Genomic DNA, 25,488 nt, shown 5'->3' on the forward strand with positions numbered 1-25,488 from the left:
AACAGTTTACAACAACAAAACCTCAGCCTCGTGTCTACCCACAATCCCCCTTACTAACCCCTCCCACTGTCTTAAAGGGACCGTCTCTGTTCCGCATGGTGAATATGTAACCTGCAAGTAGGTCACTACGTTATCATAACTTTTATTTACATAGCACTTTTCTAAAACAATGTTGCAAAGTGCTTTACAAAGACATAAAACCAGACAAGGCAAAAAATAAGAATAAGACCAAATAAGTAAGAGTAAAAATAAAAACAGTATGAATAAATAAAAACAAACATCAAACATTTGTAAAAGCTTTCACAAAAAGAAAATTTTAAAGACGAGATTTAAAAAAAAAAGAGCTATAGAGTTGGTTTGTCTTAGTTCAATAGGAAGAGCGTTCCATTGTGTGGGGGCTCTAACACAAAAAGCCCGATCACCCTTTGTGACAAACCGAGACCTGGAAATAACCAGCAGGGCTCCATCTGCGGATCTTAATGGTCGAGAGGGCGTACACCAGGTCAATAAATCAGAAATGTATGTAGCTGCAAGACAGTTTAAGGCCTTCAAAGTGAGCAATAAAATTTTATAATCAATTCAAAATATAATAGGGAGCCAGTGTAGGGAGGCAAGCACAGGAGTGATAGATATAGTCATGTCTCTTTGTCCCGGTAATGAGCCGAGCAGCGGCGTTTTGAGCCAACTGCAAACAGTGGAGGGCACCCCTGCTGATAGCCGAGGAAGGTGCATTGCAATAGTCAAGCCAAGAATACATAAAAGCATGTACAACTTTTTGCAGATCGGCAATTGATAAAAATTACCTAATTTTGGTGATTACCTTGAGCGGAAGAAAGCATGACTGAACAACATGTTCGATTTGTTTATCAAAACTGAGGTTAGCATTGAATATTACCCTAATATTCCTAGCAGCTTGCTTAAGACTACCTAACAGACCACCAAGATTAGTACCAAAAGGGCTGATGGAATTTGGAGGACCGAACAGAATGACCTCAGACTTATCATCATTAAATTTAAGAAAAAATTCCGACATCCAGGACTTAATGTCAGAGAGGCAAGTTGTGAGATTTGCTAGGGCACTAGGATCTGTGGGTTTTAGTGGCATGTATAACTGAGTGTCATCAGCATAAAAATTGTAAAACACGTCATGATTTTGAATGACCTGGCCAAGGGGCAGCAAGTATGTAGAAAACAGAAGGGGGCCAAGAACTGAGCCTTGAGGGACGCTACGACTCAACTGGGCCATCAAGGAAGTCAACAGAAAAAGTTCTGTTGGAGAGGTAAGAGTGTAATAAACTAGGAGCCGAGCCCTTCTTGCCAACCCAAGTCTCTAAGCAATGTAAGAGGATACCTGTCATGGTTGTGTGATCTGGGTCATCGGAGCTCGCCTGTTCCCCATCAGGTTGATTGGTGTTTCGGTTCACCTGCGCCCGTTTGCCTGAGTGACCCTGATTGCTCTGGATTGCCCAGCTTCACTCACCTGTTCCCCTTTCTTCGATTGGCGGTGCTGTTTCTGCGCACCTGCGCCCAATCTCCCTCCCCTTTCTCTGATTGGCTGTTCGGTTCTTGCCCTGTCCTGCACACCTTCGCCCAATCTCCCTGATTGACTCCCCTATGTCTATAGTCCCCCTGGTTGCACAGGCTCCTTGTTGGATCGTCTCACAGAGACACTCACGGGGACACACGCATTAACTCTTGGTCGCCGGATGCACCACGACCTGTTGCGAGTCTTCCCCGATTTCTGTAAGTTCTTTAATTAAAGTGTTGTTCTAGCCTAGTCCGTCTCTGAGTCGTGTATTTGGGTCCTCCATTTCTGCTCCCGGCGTGACAATACTGTAATTGACTATGTCAAAAGCAGCACTTAAGTCTAAAAGAAGTAAAATCGAGCAGTTGCCTGTCTGCGGAACAACAACAACAAATATAACAACAAGTTATATTTGTATACCGTGAAATGATTTGATTTATTAAATTTTCCAGTTATTTGCGTTCTATGCTTGTCTCTAGACTCACTGCCAGGCAGGCAGCATCTCGCTTGTGGGGCAGTTTGTAGTTTTCACAGGCAATGTCCTGCAATGCGGCTGGTTAGACACGGCAACAATGCAAGATGTCTCCATCCTGGCTCACTAAGAAAACTACAGCCAAGTGGGGTCAACCATGCACTACTTTGCTAATGGTTGAGGCTGTGAATTCGCCGGTCAAAGTTCACCGAAGACGCTAATTTCTTTTGCCACCAGAAGCGAATGTTTTATTCGCCCCTTCGCTCGCACAGAACGGAAGTGAACAGGAGGCGAATATTCGCCAATGTTAATTTCGCGCATGTGTGACCGTAGCCTGAAACAACTTAGTTTTGTATAGCGCCTTTCAAGGAACCTAAGGACATCACTCTCTTCCACTTTATAATGCTTTGTCGTACTTTTGCGGTTATTTTGAAATGTAACGCCACGTGTAATCAGTAACAGATCACTCTACACGGTAATATTGCAAAGTAACATTACTTTCAAATGAAAGTAACTAGTAATGTAATGCATTACCTTTTGAAAGTAACTTGTCTCTACCGCAAGGACAAAAAATAAAAAACAAAAAAATGCAGTCAACAGAAAAAAAATGTCCTTGTTTAGCGACTGGCTTACCATGCTTTGTATTCTGTGCCTGTGACTTTCTGAAGTGCCCTAACAGAACTGTGGATGACAGCATAGTTGCACCCTAGAACTTAAAATGTTGGGTCACATTTTGTATCTATACTGTTTAAAATTGATTATTGATTTAGAATCCAATTTATGATTTACCTTTTTTTTCCCCAATTCAAATTGGTTAAATCATTTTGGAAAATGTCACGCAGCCTGTTTCATATCATATAATATATTGTCAGTGTTATTAGAAGAAAACATCAAAATAGTGTATTTAAAATAACTATCTATTGAACCTGTTTGCATTAAATGTATATAGTTTGTCTTAATCTATGGTTAGTGTCCTTCTCTTCAGACATTTACACCAGTAGGGCCCCATTGTATTACTCTGTTTGGCATTGGCTGCACTATTTACCTGTTCAGGGCTGATGACATCAGGGGGTGGAGTGAACAGTCAAATAACCTACTTTTAAGATGACATTCTTTGGTACATATGATGATGATGATAATAATAATAATAATGGATTACATTTATATAGCGCTTTACCTAGACACCCAAAGCGCTTTACAGTGAAGGGGGAAACTCGCCTCAAGCACCACCAATGTGTAGCACTCACCTAAATGATGCACGGCAGCCATGTTTGTGCCAGAACACTCACCACACTAGCTTGAGGTGGAGAGGGAGGAAGCATTGAGCCAATTACACAGGGATAAACCGGTGGCTAGATATGACATTTTTGTTGTTTGGTTTCCTTACTTTAATAATGACGTACACACGCACTCACTTTCGATTTTTAATTTCCTATTCAGATTCAGCCTATAAATTCATGTGTTTAAGTGGACGAAGGTATAAATGAATTCTTTGCTTTATTGTATGCATTGGCTATCTGTGAACATCCAGTCCACATTTGGTGACATTCTGATTATTTCCAGCAATGTATGTTTTAAGGTTGATGCTGTCCCTAAATATTCACTGTTTTGGGGAGGATCCAAGCATCAGCCAAATAAAGTAATTTTGCAGTAAAATAATTTTAGGCAACCATCCGTTTCAAAAACTTACCTGTTAAGGCTGTGCTTTCTTCTACCTCGGGTAAGGGTATCTCAATTTTTAGGGGCCTTAGTTTCTCTACTATTCTAGTTTGCTGCTACTTTTGGTGGGCTACATTGTATATGGAAAAACACTACGTACAGATCTTGCAGTGAATGCCATTTTAAGTACAGCAATTAAATTTGCTGCATAATTTCATTGGCATTTAAGAGACACTTAAGACTGCTTATCACTGCGAATGGAGTGTTATCCCTAAAAAAAAAAAATGTTGAAAATCATGATCATTTCCTTTTAGAATTAGGGAACACCCCAATGGCTTATTAGTAGGGATGTCCCGATCAAGTGTTTTGTATTTTGTCCCCAATCCGAGTCATTTAATACCATCTGCCGATAGAGTCCCGATCGGACGCTTGTATTTTCCTAGATAATACAGCTGCACAGTGCACACTTCAAGTACATTAGTTATTAAAATCCATCCAATGTATATAGTTAACAAATAGCTCTGCAATGCAGTAAGAAAAAAATTGCCTGCATCCAAGCTGTTTGTTTTTTACAAAAGTAAACAAACTAGAAATATTTTTACGGCTCTTATCACAAAGGCAAAAACCTCTACCACAGCGATGGGTTGGTCATCCAAAGCAATGAATTCAATAACCCTCTAATCTTTTTGGCCTTGTCGCTGTCTTAAGGAAATTTCTCTCTCCTTTTAATAAAAGTATCCTCCAGTGTTTGTTGTGATCGATGGGCTGACTTAACCCGCTTTCAGAGGGCCTCCACCGGCCGGCTTTGCCGGCGTTCGGGTGGCCGCTTCCTTCGGTCTTGCGGAGTTCACCCAAGGGCGGCAACAACGACATGACTCTGGGCGTCGTCGGCTGCGCGGTGGGGTCCCCCATCTCCGGTGCTACTCTGGGAACCATGAAACAAAGCGCGGTGCGGGGCGGCTCGCCCTGACGTCCCCTCCGTGCACCTCCGGGTACCCGATGGTTACTTTTTTCTTCTTTTACGCGTGCGGGTCGGGGTTTCCGTGAGCGCTGAGAGAGCTGCTGTCGGTGTCTCCGAGGCGCGCAAAGAGCAAAGGCAGCTGCCATGAGATGTGCGTCAGCCCGCCAGCCTCGCACGCACGCCATCCATGATTGGACTATGACCTCAGATCAGACGAGACAACCCGCTGAATTTAAGCCCATTACTAAGCGGAGGTCCATGAATACTGGGATGGCATTCAGCGCTTTACCTGTGCCCCCGTCCATAGGGTTAGTGGTTGTGTCAGGAAGGGCATCCGACGTAAAATTTTGCCAGATCATTATGCGGATTGACAAGACCGCCATCGGTGTTGTGCCCTCACAGGGTACCGATGGAAACTGTCGATTCCGCTGTGGCGACTCCTGGGAAACAGGGAACAAGCCGAAAGAAGAAGAAGATCCTCCAGTGTTTGTTGCTTTGGTGCAGCATTTACCTGAGTGAACTCACTGTATTCCACTGAGTGTTTATTTTTTAGGTACCACATCAAATTGATAGCATTAACCCAGCCTGGGAATGCACAAGCCAATGCATTCTTAGCGCTGGTCCCAAGCCCGGAAAAATGGAGAGGCTTGCGTAAGGAACAGCATAAAAGTACTGGTGTAATAGCTTGCCAAATCAAAAATGCGGAATATACATCAGTTTTCCATTCTGGGTGGGTTGAGGCCCGGGTTACCAACGACCACACCTGGTACTGTTGGCCAGCAGGGTGCCAGTTGAAACTATGCTACTGTTGGGCGAAGGAAAAGGGGAAGGCACATCCAGAAGCGGCGAGCGAGGAGGAAGGGTAGGAGTGTGGAGGTGAGTCAGAACTTTGAATGTGGGCACTATGACTGGTAAAGGGAGAGAGCTGGCTGATATGATGGAGAGAAGGAACGTAGATATACTGTGTGCGCAAGAGACTGGGTAGAAGGGGAGTAAGGCCAGGAGCAGCAGAGGAGGGTTCAAACTCTTCTACCGTGGTGCGAATGGGAGGAAAAATGGGGTAGGGATAATTCTGAAGGAAGATTATGTCAATGGCGTGTTGGACAGAGTGATGAGTATGAAGCTGGAAATTGAAGGTGTAATGATGAATGTTATCAGTGCACACGCCCCACAAGTTGGGTGTGAGATGGAAGAGAAAGAAGAATTCTAGAGTGAGTTGGATGAAGTGGTGGTGATTGAAGCATACTTCAGTGGGTATGTTGGTGAGGAGAACAGAGGTGATGAGCAGGTATGGTGTCAAGGAGAAGAATGTGGAAAGACAGATGGTGTGGGATTTTGTGAAAAGAATGGAAATGACTGTGGTGAATACATATTTCAAGAAGAGGGAGGAACACCGGGTGACCTGTAAGAGTGGACTATATCTTACAGAGGGAGTGCGATCTGAAAGGGATTGGAGACTGCAAGGTGGTAATGGGCGAATGTAGCTAGGCAGCATCGGATGGTAGTCTGTAGGATGACTTTGGAGATCAAGATGAGGAAGAGAGTGAAGGCAGAGCCAAGGATAAAATGATGGAAGTTGAAGAAGGAAGACTTGTGTGGAGTTTAGGGAGGAGTTGAAAAAGGCACTAGGTGGTAAAGAAGATGCCGGATGGCTGAACAACTGCAGCAGAAATGGTGAGGGAAACAGCTAGGAAGGTACTCGGTGTGTCATCTGGGCAGAGGAAGGAAGACGAGGAGACTTGGTGGTGGAATGAAGAAGTACAGCAAAGTATACAGAGAGGCTGGCAAAGAGGTGGGATAGTCAAAGATGAAGGAAGTAGATAGGTGTACAAGGAGATGCGGCATAAAGCGAAGTGAGAGGTGGAAAAGGAAAAGGCGTGAGTTGTATGACAGGTTAGACACTAAGGAAGGAGAAAAGGACTTGTACCGATTGGCTAGACAGAGGGGCCGAGCTGAGAAGGATGGGCAGCAGGTTAGGACAATCAAGGATAGAGATGGAAATGTGCTGACAAGCGAGGACGGTGTGCTTAGAAGGTGGAAGGAGTACTTTGAGGGGCTGATGAATGAAGAAAATGAGAGAGAGAAGGTTGGATGATGTGGGGATAGTGAATCAGGAAGTGTGGTGGATTAGCAAGGAGGAAGTGAAGGCAGCGATGAAGAGTGGAAAGGCGGTTGGTCCAGATGACATATCTAACTGTTGCAATCATTAGCAAGGTTTACTACCTTCAGAGGCATGGAGGTGTTTAGGAGAGATGGCAGTGGAGTTTTTAAACTAGATTATTTAACACAATCTTGGAAAGTGAGCGGAAGCCTGAGGAGTGGAGAAGAAGCATACTGGTATCAATTTTCAAGAATAAGGGTGATGTGCAGAGCTGTAGCAACTACAGAGGTATAAAGTTGATCTGCCACAGCATGAAGTTATGGGAAAGAGTAGTGGAAGCTAGGTTAAGAGGAGAGGTGATGATTAGCTGGCAGCAGTATGGTTTCATGCCACAAAAGAGCACAACAGATGCGATGTTTGCTTTGAGAATGTTGATGGACAAGTACAGACAGTCAGAAGGAGTTACATTGTGTCTTTGTGGATTTAGAGAAAGCATATGACAGTGTTGAGAGAGGTGGTGTAGTATTGAATGAGGAAGTCAGGAGTGGCAGAGAAGTATGTAGGAGTGATGTAGGATATGTATGAGGGCAGTGTGACAGTGGTGAGATGTGCGGTTGGAACAACAGATAGGTTCAAGGTGGAGGTGGGATTACATCAAGGATTGGCTCTGAGCCCTTCTTTGTTGGCAATGGTGATGGACAGGTTGACGGACGAGATCAGGCAGGAGTCTCCGTGGACTATGATGTTCACGGATGACATTGTGATCTGTAGCGAGAGTAGGGTAAAGGTTGAGGAGATCCTGGAGAAGTGGAGGTATGAACTAGAGAGAAGAGGAATGAAAGTCAACAGAAGCAAGACTGAATACATGTGTGAACGAGAGGGAGGACAGCGGAATGGTGAGGATGCAAGGCGTAGAGGTGACGAAAGCGTATGAGTTTAAATACTTGGGGTCAACTGTTCAAAGTAATGGAGTGCGGAAGAGAGATGAAGAGGGTGGAGTGGGTAGAGAAGAGTATCAGGAGTGATTTGCAACAGAAGGGTACCAGCAAGAGTTAAAGGGAAGGTTCACAAGATTGTAGTGAGACCAGCTATGTTGTATGGTTTGGAGACAGTGGCACTGACGAAAAGACAGGAGGCGGAGCTGGAGGTGGCAGAGTTGAAGATGTTAAGATTTTCATTGGAAATGATGAAGAAGGGCAGGATTAGGAATGAGTATAATAGAGGGACAGCTCAGGTTGGACGGTTTGGAGACGAAGCAAGAGATGCAAGATTGAGATGGTTTGGAAATGTGCAGAGGACAGATACTGGGTATATTGGGAGAAGGATGCTGAATATGGAGCTGCTAGGGGAGAGGAAAGCCAAAGAGGAGGTTTATGGTTGTGGTGAGGGAGGATATACAGGTGGCTGGCATGACAGAGGAAGATGCAGAGGACAGGAAGAGATGGAAACATGATCCGCTGTGGCAACCCATAATGGGAGCAGCCGTAGTAGAGATCAAATTGACAGCACTGAACGCAGCTCTGTTACTACTGCCTCACGAAATGCTTGCATTGCAGACATTACAAGTGGATGTTTGACTGCTTTAATTTTCCCAATTAAAAAATTTCCACAATGCAGACGTTTTAGCCCCAGGTATGCCAGAGTTACGCTTCTGCATCCTGCCACAAATTGTGCTCTCCGTTTACAACACCTGTGTGAAAGCTGATGTAAAACAAAGGATTGGGCTTAGGTTCGATATAACTGATAGTAATCAGTTAAAAATTGCCTCGATACTGATCTTTGAGATTGGATTGGGACAACCCTACTTGTTAGTTTACCAAAGATCACAATGATGTTATGTAAAAATTCAAAGTCAAAGTCACTTTGCGGGGGGGGGGGGGATTCTCATTCCGCAAAGTTTATTGTGCCCAAAAAAAGAAGCTTAGCTCATGGTGTCGCAGACTTATGTAACCCAAGTTGCTCTCTTACAAAGTGAACTTCATCCTCGTCCTCTGGCTCGTCCTTGATGACGATGATGGGGCCCGGGGATGTCCTTCGTCGTCGTTTGACAGAAGGGGCGGATGGCGGCTCGGAAGAATGCTTCCAAGTATTTGTCCTTCAACACAAAGCCACAACAATTAGACAAGTAAGAGAGGCAAGTATTGTGATCATCACATTATAATAAAGGGACACTTGCATCGCAGACAGTAATTTGGGTTTGAGGCCGGGTCTATTACTGAGAGCTCGTGAGTGATGTCATTTGAGGCACACTTGTTCTGTGTGGAGCCATTTTATAGGAGGATAATGCTTGTTCGATAATGTTTGTTTGTAGTCCAAGTAAGTTATTTTTTCATATGTAGTTTTTATGGTGAAAACATTTTTCATGAATTTAAATCGAAATGAAGCACTTGAGCCAAATAGATATCAAATTTATGTAACACCACAGTAAAATTCCAGTGACCAGTTACGCCAAGGGCTAGGACAAAACAGTTTTAGTGAGTCATGGGTGAAATGGCCCTTGAAGGTTCAGCAAATCTCGTTTAACCTGTCCTTGCCTCTTAGCAGCAGAATAGGCTGAAGAACATTGCGACAAATATACTGGTGTTCAGTTTCTGCAACTCTTTAAAGCCACATGTCCACTGGAAACCTCTTGTCAGTGCTGGCTACTTTTTCTTGTTTTTAACAAGTTTGAGCAGTTGCATGTTTGACAATAATGAGAGCTCATCATATTCTTAGTTATTAAAGTACTTAACCTGAGAAGCTTTTTTTTATTTTAAATTTCAGCAAAATGTTCTGCTGTAAACTGACTTCAGAATGTCCAATTAAAATAACAGCAGTCAGTCCTGAGCAAGAAGAAAATTGTGAGCTCAGGTGCCAAGTCCTTCAAAACTCACCCCACTAAATCATGGGAGAAGGGAGTAATTGAGACTAGGACTGAATTGAGATTAGTGCCACTGCTTACCCCGTGCTTCTGTCTGAAGAGGACGGTTTGGCCGTCGGGGAACTCTGTCCTCCTTGAGCTACAGAGAGAGGAAGAATAAATAACCCCAATGCATAACACAATCATTTGAAATCGTACTCGAAGATTTATCTTCATAGAGGATAGGTCTTCCAGAGCTGCTGTGTAATCACAGCAGAGGAAATAGCTTGTTATGTGGTTGAACCTACTTGTTCTATCTACAGTGGCTGAAGCCACATTTGAAGAGAAGCTGGGCTTGGGGATGGAGATGGTAATGGAGGGGATGGAGCCGCTAGCCTCACTCCTCTTCAAGAAGGAGGGATCCATTAGGCCACGCTGAGAGAGAGACACACACAAGCACACAAAAAGAGCTGTGATCACACCATCATGAATCCACAGAATGAAACCAAGTAGCATCTCCACCCTTTGGCTCATGCTGCAACCAAAAGGGGCTTAGGGTAGGACTGAAAAAAAAACTACTTAACCATTTTCAGTTCTCTTTTTCTACCAACCTGGTGAAGTGTATTTTGTGCAGCTGCTCCGGTGGGGAGAGGGTGTGGGTAGCGGGATGTTCCCTGCAGCCCATCAATGGGTTTGGGAGGGAAGTTGGAACTATGGATCAGCTCTCTCAGAGACTGGATGGAAAATAAAACCATGGAGTTAAAATTAAAAGGATAGCTCAGTATTTTGACTGGCTTATTTATCATTGACCTATAATTCATCCATGAAGCACTTGCACCAATAATTAGGTTATAGATATACTGGACGCAGAAGTCACAGTAAAGGAGGAGGTCATTGTGGATAAAGTCAGGACTCTGAATTTCCAAATACAGCAGTTTCCTGAAAAGCTTTCAAAATGTGTCTTGAGTGTACACAAGCATTTTAATTCCTAATATTTGATCCTTGTTGGTTGGAGAACTGGCCAAGGCCACTTCTATGGTAACAGGCACAATAAACCACTCTGGTTGTGTTCCCTTAGCGTTTATCTTTAGAACAGACCTCTCCCTCTCCTTGTCCTTGTGTCGAAGGACAGCCTCTCATCACCTGTGTACGACGTTTCTGTCTCTCCTTGCACGCTGCTACAGAGTGAGTCACCCTGTCATTGGTGTGTTCCCTTCAACCAAGCGGACATGTTTGATACCCAACTTAGGACAAACAATTTACATATACGTATAGTTTACGATAATCAAAAAACTTAAAGGCTTCTTTTTCTCCAATGTTTTTCAGTTCGGCAGCAAAGTCAAGAACCTCTGTCTCAATCTCTATGACAGTATCTAAATTAAAAGACTTGGGTACAAGTGTTTTTAGATGGATAAAAATTACTCATGACATACAAGATAGGCTTCAAAGAACAGAATTATCTGTCAGGAGGGAAAATTGATCAAAAATTACTTATCAGCATGGTTTAAAACCCATTCAAATCATCATGTCATTAGAAAAATAGGATCAAGTAGAAACCCAGAGCTAAGAACATTATCGTCTTGACTGACGCATATGACTGTTCTTTTATCACAGCAAAACAGTCTTGTGGGCTTTGGTTTGAATGGGAAACAATATCTGACCCTCTGTATGATGAGCTCATTTTTGATATTTGCCCATACAGATACACCTCCATCTATCTATTGCTCCTTTGATTACTCTATTCATTTGTTCATTTGCGTATGTGCACTTACTTGATGTGGGAATCCCGTGTTTTGAAGCATGGAAGAGGTGGGGCTTCTGGGGTTGGGGTTGGGGTGGGTGCTTCCATACCTGCGGCTCTGCTGCCCAAGGCTGGAGGGACCCTGGGATGGGGAGGATCCCCCCTGGATGGGCCTGGTTGGGGGCGGGGGGGCAGGGGGCCCTGGCAGCCTGACATTCTGGTACCAGGACCAGTGGTTGGGGGGGAGTTGCCTGTTGGGTGGCTGGGCCAGCTTCTCCACCTTGGAGAGAAGATGTTGAAGCATGTATGAAATGAGCAACTCAAAGGTGGGGACAATCTTAAATCAGTTTAGATAAATATAAATTATGGTTTACTCAGTTCAGACTGATTTGGTGCATGGCTGTTGTTCAATTTGTTTTTCTTTAATGGTCTCTTGTGCCACATTCATAATGGCACAAGTTGGAGTTTAATGCAAGATTTCACTGACCAATGAAAGCAATAATGTACTCAAGCAAAAAGTTTAAAAAGATGTGAGGTGTCAAATTGGATAAAGGTGAAGCATGGCAAAAATGACAAGCTTATCAAGGTATTTAATCTTTTCAGGCTCATGTTTATTTCAAGATATTTTTCATAAAATGTTCTTACGCCGCTAGCAGATATTGCTTGTTTCAAGAAAGTGTACTTGTTTTGTGATTATAAGACTTGTTATAAGGATTTTTCACTGAACAGGAAAATAATCTCAAAACAAGAAACTTGATTTGCTATAATCTTCCTATTTTAGAGTGTCCCATTATTATGAAACAAGTACATATTCTTGAAACAAGCAACAATATCTGCTGGTGGGGCAAGAAAATTCTAAGATGCTTATCTTGAAATAAGCATTATGAGACTTAAAACAAGATAAAATCCCTGGATAAGATCATCTTTTTTTGCAGTGCAGTGAGCTGTCACGCAAGGGGGAGGTTGAATAAGTATATACAGTCAATCCACATTCTGACCACAAATAAATAAGAGTGTTCATTGCGCGCACGGTAAGTACAATCACCATGGATGCTCAGCCAAAGTGGTCCTTAGAGCATAGCCAAATGCCAAACTGCATAACGCCAGTAATTTATTATGCAAGATGCAGGACAGAAATGGCCTTGTATAAGCAGGGAGTGATGGCCCATACAAAGCCTGAGATAACTAGCAAATGCAGGCTGACTGGACTTATAAGACATATAACAATTTTCATCAGAAAAGTCTCACCTTTCAATGAATGAGGAAAATCACAGTACATGCAGGACAGAGCCAATTAAGAATGGATTTCAAATAACTAATATTCCAATTTTGTCTTAACTATATGTTCTCGTGTAACTAACACTTCAATTTTTTATCTGTATGTTCTCATAATTGCAAATTGTGCATGGGTATTTCCTCTAAATAACCAGGTTGGGCGAATATGAGAGTTTGTGCCCAGACTTTTTGATCTGGTTAACCCTGTAATGGACACGGATGGATGGAATTATTAATGGATTTTTTATCAATGGATGTTTTTCATTTCTAAAACTGTCATATAATGGATATATAATTATTAATGGATGTTTTTCATTTCTAAAACCGTCATATAATAAATATCTCTCATTGTTAATCTTTAGAAATCTCTTGTGCAGTTTGCTTTCACTTGTGTCCAGTTCAGCACCGCAAATTAAGGGGCAGACAGGTTTTCACAGTTGTCTTTCACCCAAGCACCATTTTTGGTTCTCAAATTACTGTAAATGTCTCTACCTGCATCTGGAGCTGGGCCAGAGTGCTCTGGCGCTGCTGCTGCTGCTGCTGAGCTGAGGCTGACGGACCCCCAGGAGGACCTTCTACTCTGAGGCCTACCTGCTGGTTGGATAGCGGTGGTCGACCTGGGGCCCTCTCTACTACCAGAGAACCTGGGATGGGGGGGGGAAAAAAAAGGGAAAATATATTTGAATGTTAATGACGATGATGAAGAAAAAGAAGCATCCGTTTTGACGCCTTTGATTTTGATGATAGATTTATTGTCCTTGTCAGATGATCCTTCTGCCCACTTCCACACCGAGGTCAGTGTGCAGGGTCAGCTATACAGTTGTGTCCTTGGAGCTGATATGGATCCAACGGCTTGTGCTGTAGATATTCAACCACCCTAACCCAGCTGGACTAATGTGTGAACCAAAGCCTTTGTGTGGCCTGATTACAAAGCCCTTTCTGGCTTACAGTGGTACTAGAAAGTTTGTGAACCCCTTAAACTTTTCTGTACTTCTGCATAAATGTGACCTAAAATGTAATCAGATTTTCATGCAAGTCCTAAAACTAGATAAAGAGAATATCTTGCTCAATAATCCAGGTAAGGAAATCTCAGAAAGTTGAATCAGTTCATCTGGTCACAATGTTTAGTGGGAGAAACGTTTCATCACTCATCTAAGTGACTTCATCAGTCTAAGCTGAGTGCAGGTATCCCTAACCTTATAAACAGCACAGCTGCATAACGAGTCCATGTACGAGTCCACAAGTTCAGTCCACGTACTTCACATACAGGGGGCAGTATTATAGGCAGAAACATGGGTGTGCTATGGGTTCTCCAGTCTCACTTACAGTGGCCAACTTGTATATGGAGGAAGTTGAAAAGAGGGCTCTGATGTCCTATCCTGGGACACCACCTAGCCATGGGCTCAGATTTGTGGACGACATCTGGGTTAAAATTAGATCTCAGGACATACCATATTTCATTGACCACATTAACTCTGTGGACAACCACATCAAGTTCACCAGAGAGGATGTGAAAAATGACAGGTTAGCCTTCCTTGACTGTGAAATTGCAACAGGTGATGAGGGACATTTGATTGTTGATGTTTACCGTAAACCAACACGTACCGATCAGTTCTTAAGGTTTGACTCTCACCAGCCACTGGAGCACAAACTAGGAGTTATCAGGACGCTGTACCACCGAGCTGACAACTTCCCCACTAACATAGCCACTGGGGGAGGGGAAAAAATTTTCTGAAAAATCCCACATTAAGCAGGCTCTGGGTAAATGTGATTATCCAAAGACGCCCAAACAGTGCACCAGCCAATCAAAAAGAGAAGGACAATAGCTGTCTAAATAAATCAGTGGTGATCGTGTGTGTGGCAGGAGTGTTGGAAGAGTTGAGATGCATATTTTCGAAACACAACGTCTCAAGTTGCTTAAAAAAAAAAAAAACCAACAAAAAAATCCCAATGCGGTGATGAGGACACTATGCTCTAGGAGATGCCGTCCTTCAGATGAGACGTTAAACCAAGGTACTGACTCACTGTGGTTATTAAGAATCCCATGGCACTTATTGCAAAGAGGAGGGGGTCCCCCGGTGTCCTGGCAAAATTCCCAACCTGGCTCTCTCCATCTGGCCACCTAATTAGCCCCCTGTGTAATTCGCTCATTGATTCCTCCCTCTCCATTTTAAACTGATGTGTGGTGAGCACTCTGCTGCAAAATGGCTGCCGTGCATCACCTAGATGGGTACTACACATTGGTGGTGGTTGAGTTTCCCCCCTTCAATGTGAGGCGCTTTGGGTGTCTAGATAAAGTGCTATATAAATGTAAGCCATTATTATTATTATCATTATTATTATTATTACTATTATTATTATTATTGAACCTCAAAACACGCTGCACCAGAAATTGGTCCACCCCAAGGATCGGGTCCCCCAGTACAAACAGAGCAATATAGTGTACACTGTTAAGTACCGGGAGGATTACCGTAACTCGGGGAAACCAAACAGACAATCAATAGGATAATCAGATGTCAATTTAGCAGGCCCTGCCCTATTGAAAGAACATAAACCAGGGTGTTCACTATCAAAGTCTGGTCTTTATCACACAGGTTTGTGGAAGTTTGCCACGTCCCGATCAATGGAGATTTCTGAGGCCCTCAGAAAAAAAAGTTGTTGATGCTCAGCAGGCTGGAAAAAGTAAAAAAAAAACTATTTCTAAAGAGCTTGGGCTCCACCAATCCACTGTCAGGTAGATGGTGCACAAATGGAAGAAATTCAACACCCTCCCCAGGAGTGTTTGTCCAACAAAAATCACCCCAAGAGCAAGATGTATATAATATTCCGGGAGGTCACAAAGAACCCCAGGGTAACATCTCTGGATCTACAGGCCTCTGTTGCATTGGCTAAGTTCAGTGTTGATCAGTCCACCATCAGGCAAGCACTGAATAAAAAGGGTGTGCATGGCAGGATGGCAAGGAAGAAGCCATTGCTTTCCAAGAAGAACACTGCTGCCCATCTTAAGTTTACTAAATACCATGTGGATGAGCAAGAAAGCTATTGGAAGAATGTTCTGCAGCTGGATGAGTCCAAAACAGAAATTTTTGGTTTAAAGGCAAAGTGTTATGTTTGGTGAAAACCAAACGGCATTGAATCCCAACCTCCTCCCAACCGTGAAGCATGGCGGTGGCATGTCTGTGAATTTTCTCATTCATCCAGGTCATGGTTATCCAAAGGAGTTGAATCAAGTGCAACTGGACTTGGTATATATCCGTGAAGACGTTTCGCCTCTCATCCAAGAGGCTTCCTCAGTTCGTGCCTTTCTGACTAGGCGAAGCTAGTCTGACTGGCTGGTGATGGCACTATCATGGTTTGAGGCTGCTTTGCTGCCTCTGGACTAGGATTATTTGCCATCATTGACAGACAAATCAATTCTGGATTATACAAGTACATTCTACAGGAGAAATCCAAGGTTTCAGTCTATGAAGTGAAGCTCAACAGAAAGTGGGTCATGCTGTAGTACAATGACCCTAAACACACAAGTCAGTGTACCAATGAATGGTTAAACAGAATAAGAAATATAATTTTTTGGAATGGCTGAGTCAAAGTTCAGACTTTAATCAAACAGAAATGTTGCGGAAGGACCTGAAGATAGCAGTTCATGCAAGGAAGCCCATCAACATCACTGAGTTTAAGCAGTTTCTTAAGGCGGAATGGGCCAAAATTCCTCCAACCCAGTGTGCAGGACTGATCGAGACTTTCAAGAAACAGTTGGATGACGTTATTGCTGCTCAAGGGAGTAAGACCAGTTACTTAACGCAAAGGTTAACATTTTTTCCAACAAAGATATTTAGTGTTGGATAATTCTGCTCAATAAATAATGAAAAAGTGCATTTTTTTTGGTGTTTTGTTTAATCAGGTTCTCTATCTAGTTTTAGGACTTACAATAAAGGTCAAAATTATTTGCCCCCAAGGAACTATGGAACATTTCTCTAAAATTCTGCCCAATGTTTGCATCATTCATAAAACTTTACATAGTAAAACATTCATCAATGTTAAGGCCCCTATTTGGTACATTTTGGAGTGTAAAATAATTCTTCAGGTTTGCTTTATACCAAATGTAGTGAAAATTGAGGTGGTCAAAATTATTAGCCCCCATGTGATTTTTTGCTTTCAAAACACACCCGAGCAATCAATCAGCTTTCAAACCACACCTGAGCAATCAATCAGCATTGAACTTTACTTAAGGGACTCCAATGAACAGGGCCAGTGGCACTTGAACACTTGATTGAGAGGGACTACTCTTAAATTCTTGGTAAGAAGTAATTTCATCATGCCAAAAAGTAAAGAAATCAGTCTGGAACTCAGAAAGAAGATAGTGGATGCTCATCTTAAGGGGGAAGGCTCTATTGCCCTTTCCAAGCATTTCACAGCGTCTAGAACAGCTGTACATTGCATCATTGCAAAGCACAAGGAGACAAATTCTGTTAGAAACAAACTTGGGCGTGGTTGAAAGTGCAAGATTTCAAAAACTTTGGAGAGGAAAATAGTCAAGAGATGTCAACAACAATCCCCGGATCTCTGCTAAGATGATTGTTGCTGAACTGGCTTCTTCTGGACTTGATGTTTCAAGGAAGACTGTTGTGAGGGCTCTTCATCGTGGTGGGCTTCGAGGTCATCGTCCAAGAAAAACTCCATAGCTCAGACAGCGGCACATCAAAGCCAGACTGAAGTTTGCCAGTGAACATTTGAAACATGGGCATGAGTTTTGGAAGTGTCCTTTAGTCTGATGAGACTAAACTTGAGCTGTTTGGGCACATGGATGTTGCTTTTGTTTGGCGAAGGAAGAGAGAGGCCTTCAACCCTAAAAACACAGTCGCCACAGGTAAACATGGTGGTGGGAGCATAATGCTGTGGGGCTGTTTTGCTGCTTCAGGCACAGGGAACCTTGTTCGGGTGCATGGGATCATGAAGAAAGAAGATTATGTTGACATTTTGAAGGATTATGTAACGAAATCTGCGGCCAGTCTAGCTTTAGGTTGCTGCTGGGTCTTCCAGCAAGAGAATGACCCTAAGCATACATCCTAGTTGGTCCAAAACTTTTTGAAGGGCACCAAAATCAAGGTCCTGGAGTGGCCCTTTAAGAGCCCAGATCTCAATCCTATTGAGAATCTGTGGCAGGAGCTCAAGGTTAATGTCCATGCTCGAAAACAACGCAATTTGGATGAGCTGAACAATTTGCCATGGAAGAATGGGCTAAGATCCCTCAAAAGACATGTGCCAACCTAGTTAAGAACTACCATAAGAGGTTGTTGTCAGTTGTGAGTCAGAAAGGTTACACTATTGACTATTAATTGTCAGAGGGCTAATAATTTTGGCTTTGTCATTTTTGTTTTTTCTTGTTTCAATTCAGTGCATCAGTAAAATATCTTAATCAAGCTTAGTGGAGATTTTGTCTTTGTTCTTTTGGAAGCAATTAAACTATTAACACTTTTGGTTATAGTCATTTCCATGGAAAAGTTATGAGTTTTGTTTGATTTCATAAAGGGGACTAATAATTTTGACCTTTACTGTAGATGAAGATCTGATCACGATGTAGGTCAAATTTATGCAGAAATACAGACAATCCTCAAGGGTTCACAAACTTTCTAGTGCCACTGTACATCTAGAATCCGAGGCACTATTACTTCTTGTAACACATTAAATCAGAGGGGGCTCATGTCTTACCCAGGTCTACGTTTGTGGCCCAAAAGCCGGAGCGGCACTGGAAACGTACCGAGCTCTGGGGGACAATCGATGGATTACAGTTTGCCCTCATCAAGTAATGAATCTGAAAGAGGATCTGAGAGGGATAGGGACTTTTGAGATGAGTCACACAGAAAGGGATCTGTTCATACATTCATTTCAAATGGCCTTTTTAACACGCTCCATTTCGTTATTGCAAAAATAAGAAGGTATTCAAATGAATCCCTTGGACTCTAGGCAAATCTTTGTAACATTTTGTCATTTTACCAATCTCTTGCAGTAGAGGAGAGCAGTGCCACTGTGGCTGGCTGTGGCCCACTTGGTGAAGTTGATAACATGGTCTAGGTGCCTGGTCAGAGAGCTGACATCCTCCTGCTGCCTTTTCAGCCCTGTCTCATGGTCCTTGGTCAGAGCCTGAGAATAAAGGACAGAAATTTATGATCATATTTTGAATATGTTTAAACAAATATAGCCATGGGTTAAGGTGATACTGAATGGACCCCTGAGCGGAAACTTTCCTCTTGCTTGACATCCCTCACTGGGAGGTTGGAGCAAAGGAACAAAGCCCCTATATCTGGATGCATGTTTGTTAAAATGCAGCTCTAAGGCTGAAGTAAAGCCTCTCTAGAGAACTTGGCCACCGTGCCACCTCAAGTGAATCTGACTGGATATCAGATATGACCACCGCAAGTTAAATCAGTTCATCTAGACACAATGTTTATTGAGAGAAACGTTTATCAATCATCCAAGTGATAAACCTCTGTGAATAGTAAATATTGCCATCATAACTCTAGATAATGGTCATGGCAATTTGCATATGAAACCGATCGTTTTCAGTCGTTATGCCACTATAGTGTTTATAAGGGTGTGGATACCTGAAGTCAGTTGAGACTGAAGCGGTCACTTAGATGAGTAATAAACGTTTCTCTCAATTAACATTGTGTCCAGATGAACTGACTCAACTTTCAGTGATTTCCTTACCTGGATTATTGAGCATGCATAAAAAGACGTATGTTTGTCTGTTGTCAGTGGTCACGCTATATTTCACATATACATTTGCAGGATTGAGTGAACAGGCAGGGGCCAGGTATTTTGCTTAACGACAGCTAAACAAGTGTCTTGATGCAGCCATCCAGGTGAACTGATTCAACCTTGTTTGACAGCTAAACAATGTAAATTTTGTCTCCCTTTGCATAGGCAGGATGGAGCAAAACCTAGCTAAAGCAAAATTCTTAATTGAAATCCAAAATTAAGGAGAATAAAGAGTTTATATACACTACCGTTCAAAAGTTTGGGATCACATTGAAATGTCCATATTTTTGAAGGAAAAGCACTGTACTTTTCAATGAAGATAACTTTAAACTAGTCTTAACTTTAAAGAAATACACTCTATACATTGCTAATGTGGTAAATGACTATTCTAGCTGCAAATGTCTGGTTTTTGGTGCAATATCTACATAGGTGTATAGAGGCCCATTTCAAGCAACTATCACTCCAGTGTTCTAATGGTACAATGTGTTTGCTCATTGGCTCAGAAGGCGAATTGATGATTAGAAAACCCTTGTGCAATCATGTTCACACATCTGAAAACAGTTTAGCTCGTTACAGAAGCTACAAAACTGACCTTCCTTTGAGCAGATTGAGTTTCTGGAGCATCACATTTGTGGGGTCAATTAAACGCTCAAAATGGCCAGAAAAAGAGAACTTTCATCTGAAACTCGACAGTCTATTCTTGTTCTTAGAAATGAAGGCTATTCCATGCGAGAAATTGCTAAGAAATTGAAGATTTCCTACACCGGTGTGTACTACTCCCTTCAGAGGACAGCACAAACAGGCTCTAACCAGAGTAGAAAAAGAAGTGGGAGGCCGCGTTGCACAACTGAGCAAGAAGATAAGTACATTAGAGTCTCTAGTTTGAGAAACAGACGCCTCACAGGTCCCCAACTGGCATCTTCATTAAATAGTACCCGCAAAACACCAGTGTCAACATCTACAGTGAAGAGGCGGCTGCGGGATTCTGGGCTTCAGGGCAGAGTGGCAAAGAAAAAGCCATATCTGAGACTGACCAATAAAAGAAAAAGATTAAGATGGGCAAAAGAACACAGACATTGGACAGAGGAAGACTGGAAAAAAGTGTTGTGGACGGATGAATCCAAGTTTGAGGTGTTTGGATCACAAAGAAGAACGTTTGTGAGACGCAGAACAAATGAAAAGATGCTGGAAGAATGCCTGACGCCATCTGTTAAGCATGGTGGAGGTAATGTGATGGTCTGGGGTTGCTTTGGTGCTGGTAAGGTGGGAGATTTGTACAGGGTAAAAGGGATTCTGAATAAGGAAGGCTATCACTCCATTTTGCAACGCCATGCCATACCCAGTGGACAGCGCTTGATTGGAGCCAATTTCATCCTACAACAGGACAATGACCCTAAACACACCTCCAAATTGTGCAAGAACTATTTAGAGCAGAAGCAGGCAGCTGGTATTCTATCGGTAATGGAGTGGCCAGCGCAGTCACCAGATCTGAACCCCATTGAGCTGTTGTGGGAGCAGCTTGACCGTATGGTACGCAAGAAGTGCCCATCCAACCAATCCAACTTGTGGGAGCTGCTTCTGGAAGCGTGGGGTGCAATTTCTCCAGATTACCTCAACAAATTAACAGCTAGAATGCCAAAGGTCTGCAATGCTGTAATTGCTGCAAATGGAGGATTCTTTGACGAAAGCAAAGTTTGATGTAAAAAAAATCTTATTTCAAATACAAATCATTATTTCTAACCTTGTCAATGTCTTGACTCTATTTTCTATTCATTTCACAACATATGGTGGTGAATAAGTGTGACTTTTCATGGAAAACACAAAATTGTTTGGGTGATCCCAAACTTTTGAACGGTAGTGTATATATATATATATATATATATATATATATATTGCAAGCTGGGCATACTTCAAGCTGGTTGACCAAAATCTTTCCCTTCCTATTGATCTCCATAATCAGGTTGCAGATGGATTTCTTGATTTCGTTGGTAACAGTCTTCCTGTTTTCATCAACTTGCTGAAGCCTGTGAGAAACCAGAGCAAGAGGACAAATTACTTTAACTCCACATTACCACAAATCCTTAATAATCTTATCCAATTTAAATGATAAATTAGACAGAATAAAGCTAAAGTAAAAACTAGGAAACTAAAGGGGCCTAATTTTGCCTTGGGGAATTTGACTTTCAATTGCCAGTATAAATCCTATAATATTTAAAAGACCAAATTTTGAGAAAGAGCCTGTAGAGGAATAGATGACTAATTTACCCGCTGTTGATGCAGGTGGAGACCTCTTCAATTGCCTTCCTCTTCTCCTGTAGCTGTTGTGTCATGTTCTCCAGATATTGCTTGTGGTTCCTGTAAGCATCCTCTAGAAACTGGTAGCTGGATACAGAAAGTATTGAAATGTATAACTAGAATCAGAGTTGATATCCAAAACAATTCTACATTGTTTTTTTTACCTTATTGAATATTAGCTCTTGACCTCTTTAGGTGATTTCAGTATTAGCCCATGGAAGCCAGCTAGCTATTTGAAAACATAAATACTTTTATCCCATTTCAAGGCCAACCTGTTATAAATACACTGGACCACATGAAAAATAAAGTATTACTATTATTAAGATATTTGAAAATTATGTCTTTCTGTATGTTCAGTAATCCAGGTAAGGAAATCACAGAAAGTTTAATCAGTTCACCTGGACACAACATTTATTGAAAGAAACGTTCCATCACTCATCTAAGTGACTTCAGTCTCAACTGACTGCAGGTATCCCCACCCTTATAAACAGCACAGTGGCATAACAACTGAAACCAACAATTGGTTTCATATGCAAATTACCGTGACCATTAACTAGAGTTACAATGGCTATGTGTTTAGACGCATATTTTCAAAACACCGCATCTCAGTTGCTTTCGAACCCAAAAAGACTCCGTACCAGAAATTGGTCCACCCCAAGGATCAGGTCCCCCAGCACAAACAGAACAATAGTATATGTTGTTAAATGCTGGGAGGATTGTCGTGACTTGTACTTCGGGGAAACCAAACAGACGATAGCGAAGAGGGTGGCATAACACAGAATAGCTAATGTGTCAGGGCAGGACTCCACAGTCTACACCCATCTACAGGCCAGTGGCCACTCTTTCAAGGATGAGGATGTGCACATCCTTGATAGGGAGGAACGCTGGTTTGAACGGGAAGTCAAAGAGGACATCTATGTGAAGAGGGAATGACCATCCCTGAACCGAGGGGGGAGGGGGGGGGCTAAGAGTACATCTGTCACCATCTTACAATGCTGTAATTGGAACTATTCCCCAATCCTCTGTGAATAGTACACAAGGCCATTGTAACTCTAGTTAATGGTCACAGTAATCTGAATATGAAACCGATTGTTGTTTTCGGTCATTATGCCACTGTGCTGTTTATAAGGGTTGGGATACCTGCAGTCAGTTGAGACTGACGAAGTCACTTAGATGAGTGATGAAACATTTCTCACAATAAACGTTGTGTCCAGATGAACAGATTAAACTTTCTGTGATTTGAAAATCATATTGTATTCATGGGTGTTTTTATTTAACGATAACGATAATAACATTAATAATAATGAAAATACTAATGGAAATAATAGTTTTATACTCATAATAAGTTTGCTGGTTGTCAATGATAGTGAATTGTCTATCATCAATAGTATTTTTTTTTTGAGTTTAAGGATTTCATCTCTTGGGGCTTTTGTGTTGCAGATTCTCTGCAGTTTAACAGATTGACAAAGTAATGTTGCACTTCTACATTTAAGATTACATGCAGCAGAATGGAAGGTTGCTTACTTGTGATCCTTGTGCTTAAGCAACTGGCAGTCTCGGCAGGTGAGCCGATCACATGTCTCACAGAATAGCTTCAGTGGCTCCTGCTTATGGACGTCACAAAACACGGGTCTCTGTGTGGACATCCCAACTCCCTCTGGAATATATAGATAAGAAAACATTAATCAAAACAGAGAAAACACCACTGTTAGTGGCATAGCCATACATTCACGGATAAAGTTCCATGTGTGATTCTATTTGCTTAATAACCTCTATCATACAGCAATGTGAATAATGACACAAGATGACACATGGACAAGACAAACAAATTTAAATATAAAGGTACTGGATCTGCCATTTTTGCCTTCCTTCCCTCTGTAGATATCTTTTCTTGTGATCGCTGTACAGTTTGCTGTGTACTGCAAGTGTGAGCCTCATCTTTTGGGGGGCAACAATGACAAAAACAAATCCCCTGCTCCTGTGCTTTTGAATGCAGAAATCTGGTGGTGTGGGGGCAAGAGTTAATAACTTTATTTCTATTGATACCATTCAGCAACAACTGCTTATATTTACTTTTTATAAACGTTTTTCTTTAACTAGGACAGGAGCATACGATCATATGTGCTCATTTACGGCAATACCAGGAAAGCAAAAAAAAAAAAAAAACAACTACCCAAAGCACCTTCAATGTTACCCTGCTTTACCAGCCATATTGGCAGATAATCAACCACCATTTAGAGGTTCCATTCTAAAAATCCAGTTAAGTGATTAAATAGCACCTAGTAAAACGTATGGTGTACTAGCCACAACAACAAGAGGGTTGTTTCTTGCTAAGAGGGTTGTTTCTTGCTTTGACTGTCACGTTACCTGGCGACAACTCCTCCTTCTGTCTTATGGTGTGATCTCGGGTGAACTTGACCCTTTGATGGGCCTCAATACATGTCACACACAGGAATTCCACACACTCCACACAGTAGCCTGTTGCCTCTGTGTTGTCATCACAGCTCATGCAGATCTAGTAATAAAGAACAAGCCAATAAGTTCCAGATGAAGAAAATAAAACAACCAGATGTAGTTAGAATAAGGCAGTTAAATAATTGTCCAAATTATTAAGGAAATCGACTGTTATTTAAAATATTCAAATACTGCCCACCTGGCTGGTTTTCTCCACTGTGCTGCTGGGCACCTCAGCGGAGTCCTTGACAAAGAAGTTATCCAACACGTCCATCTCCCAGCATTCCTGTCTGCAGACTGGGCATCGTATTGCACCCACTGGGGCAAAACATCAAAACAATCAAGTTAAAAGTCGTTTAAAAAAAGATGGGTAAGCTTTCCCGGCACCCAATGATGTGTTTTATATCTTATTTTGAAATACACGAGAACCACTGTGCATAAACCTTAAACTAAACTAAAATGAACGTAAAACTATGTTGTACCAAAAGAAACAACTTGGATTTGTCCAAATTCTGGGCATAATTGTTTGCTGGTTATTAACTTATGCTTCAGTAACGACTGATATTAGTTGGTTATTAACTTGTGCTTCGGTAACTACTGCTATTAGTATTCACCAAAGAGCTTCAATAACACCAATCCATCAGCGCTCAATAGAAAGCATTTATCATTACAAGCTAGCCAGCTAGTGTGGCTTATATCAATATCACTTCATCAGTCACATAATATGACTGCTTGAATCAATACAGATGACTCTCACGTTGTTTGTTGTTGTCAACGTAAGCTTGTAGGTCACGTCTGGGGTCGGCACTTCTGAACGGGGACGGCAGACATTTCTTGCAAAAAGAGTGAAGGCATGGCAGAAGCTTAGGCTCTCGATTGTGAAAGCTCAATTTACAGATGGGACAAGTGTCCATGAGACCGAAGGTTCCCTGTTGTTTGAGTCTCTCATCTTCGGCAGGCAAACTCTCTGCCTCGTTTTCTACAATAATGACAATGTCATCGTTGTCAACATTTTCTGGACTTTCATCCATTTCCTATATGTCGCCTAGCGTTTCCAGTTCCAACGAATCGAACGTTTGATAACGAAGACTATATCCTTTTTCCCGACTCAATAAGCCAGATGGGAATCATCCATGCAAATATTATGCATTACAACATCAGCGAAATGGTGCTTTCATCCAATAAACCGGACCGACCATATCATATTGTCTCAAATGATATTCTCCCCGTCTGGCAAGCTAAATTAGCAACCTAGCCTACAATAACTTGCACTTGGACGAGAAGCGATAAATCCCAAATGGTCGATTTTATTCTTGTGATTCCTGTTTTAATAGACGAAAGACGAAGACGTTCAAGCATCTATAAGTGGAAAAATACTATAAATTCGTCTTTATATGAAGCCGACAG

The 25,488-nt window shown here is 42.1% G+C and overlaps 1 protein-coding gene across 1 annotated transcript in view; it reads right to left on the reverse strand.

The window, feature by feature from the left end:
* Window positions 1–25,240, reverse strand: part of trim24 (tripartite motif containing 24) — a 36,089-nt gene extending 10,849 nt beyond the window's left edge. The window contains exons 1-14 of the mRNA XM_056276611.1: window positions 24,839–25,240; window positions 24,281–24,399; window positions 23,995–24,142; window positions 23,152–23,284; window positions 21,598–21,714; window positions 21,242–21,356; window positions 18,568–18,714; window positions 18,283–18,397; window positions 13,066–13,217; window positions 11,330–11,578; window positions 10,169–10,291; window positions 9,866–9,992; window positions 9,660–9,717; window positions 8,687–8,813 (exon numbers count right to left, since the gene is read on the reverse strand). Of these exons, the coding sequence (XP_056132586.1) occupies window positions 8,687–8,813; window positions 9,660–9,717; window positions 9,866–9,992; window positions 10,169–10,291; window positions 11,330–11,578; window positions 13,066–13,217; window positions 18,283–18,397; window positions 18,568–18,714; window positions 21,242–21,356; window positions 21,598–21,714; window positions 23,152–23,284; window positions 23,995–24,142; window positions 24,281–24,399; window positions 24,839–25,112 (2,004 nt within the window). The 5' untranslated portion in view covers window positions 25,113–25,240. The remainder of the gene's footprint in view (window positions 1–8,686; window positions 8,814–9,659; window positions 9,718–9,865; window positions 9,993–10,168; window positions 10,292–11,329; window positions 11,579–13,065; window positions 13,218–18,282; window positions 18,398–18,567; window positions 18,715–21,241; window positions 21,357–21,597; window positions 21,715–23,151; window positions 23,285–23,994; window positions 24,143–24,280; window positions 24,400–24,838) is intronic.
* Between the last annotated feature and the right edge of the window lie 248 nt (window positions 25,241–25,488).

The sequence above is a fragment of the Lampris incognitus genome, chromosome 3 (assembly GCF_029633865.1).
Source record: "Lampris incognitus isolate fLamInc1 chromosome 3, fLamInc1.hap2, whole genome shotgun sequence".
NCBI lineage: Eukaryota > Metazoa > Chordata > Actinopteri > Lampriformes > Lampridae > Lampris > Lampris incognitus.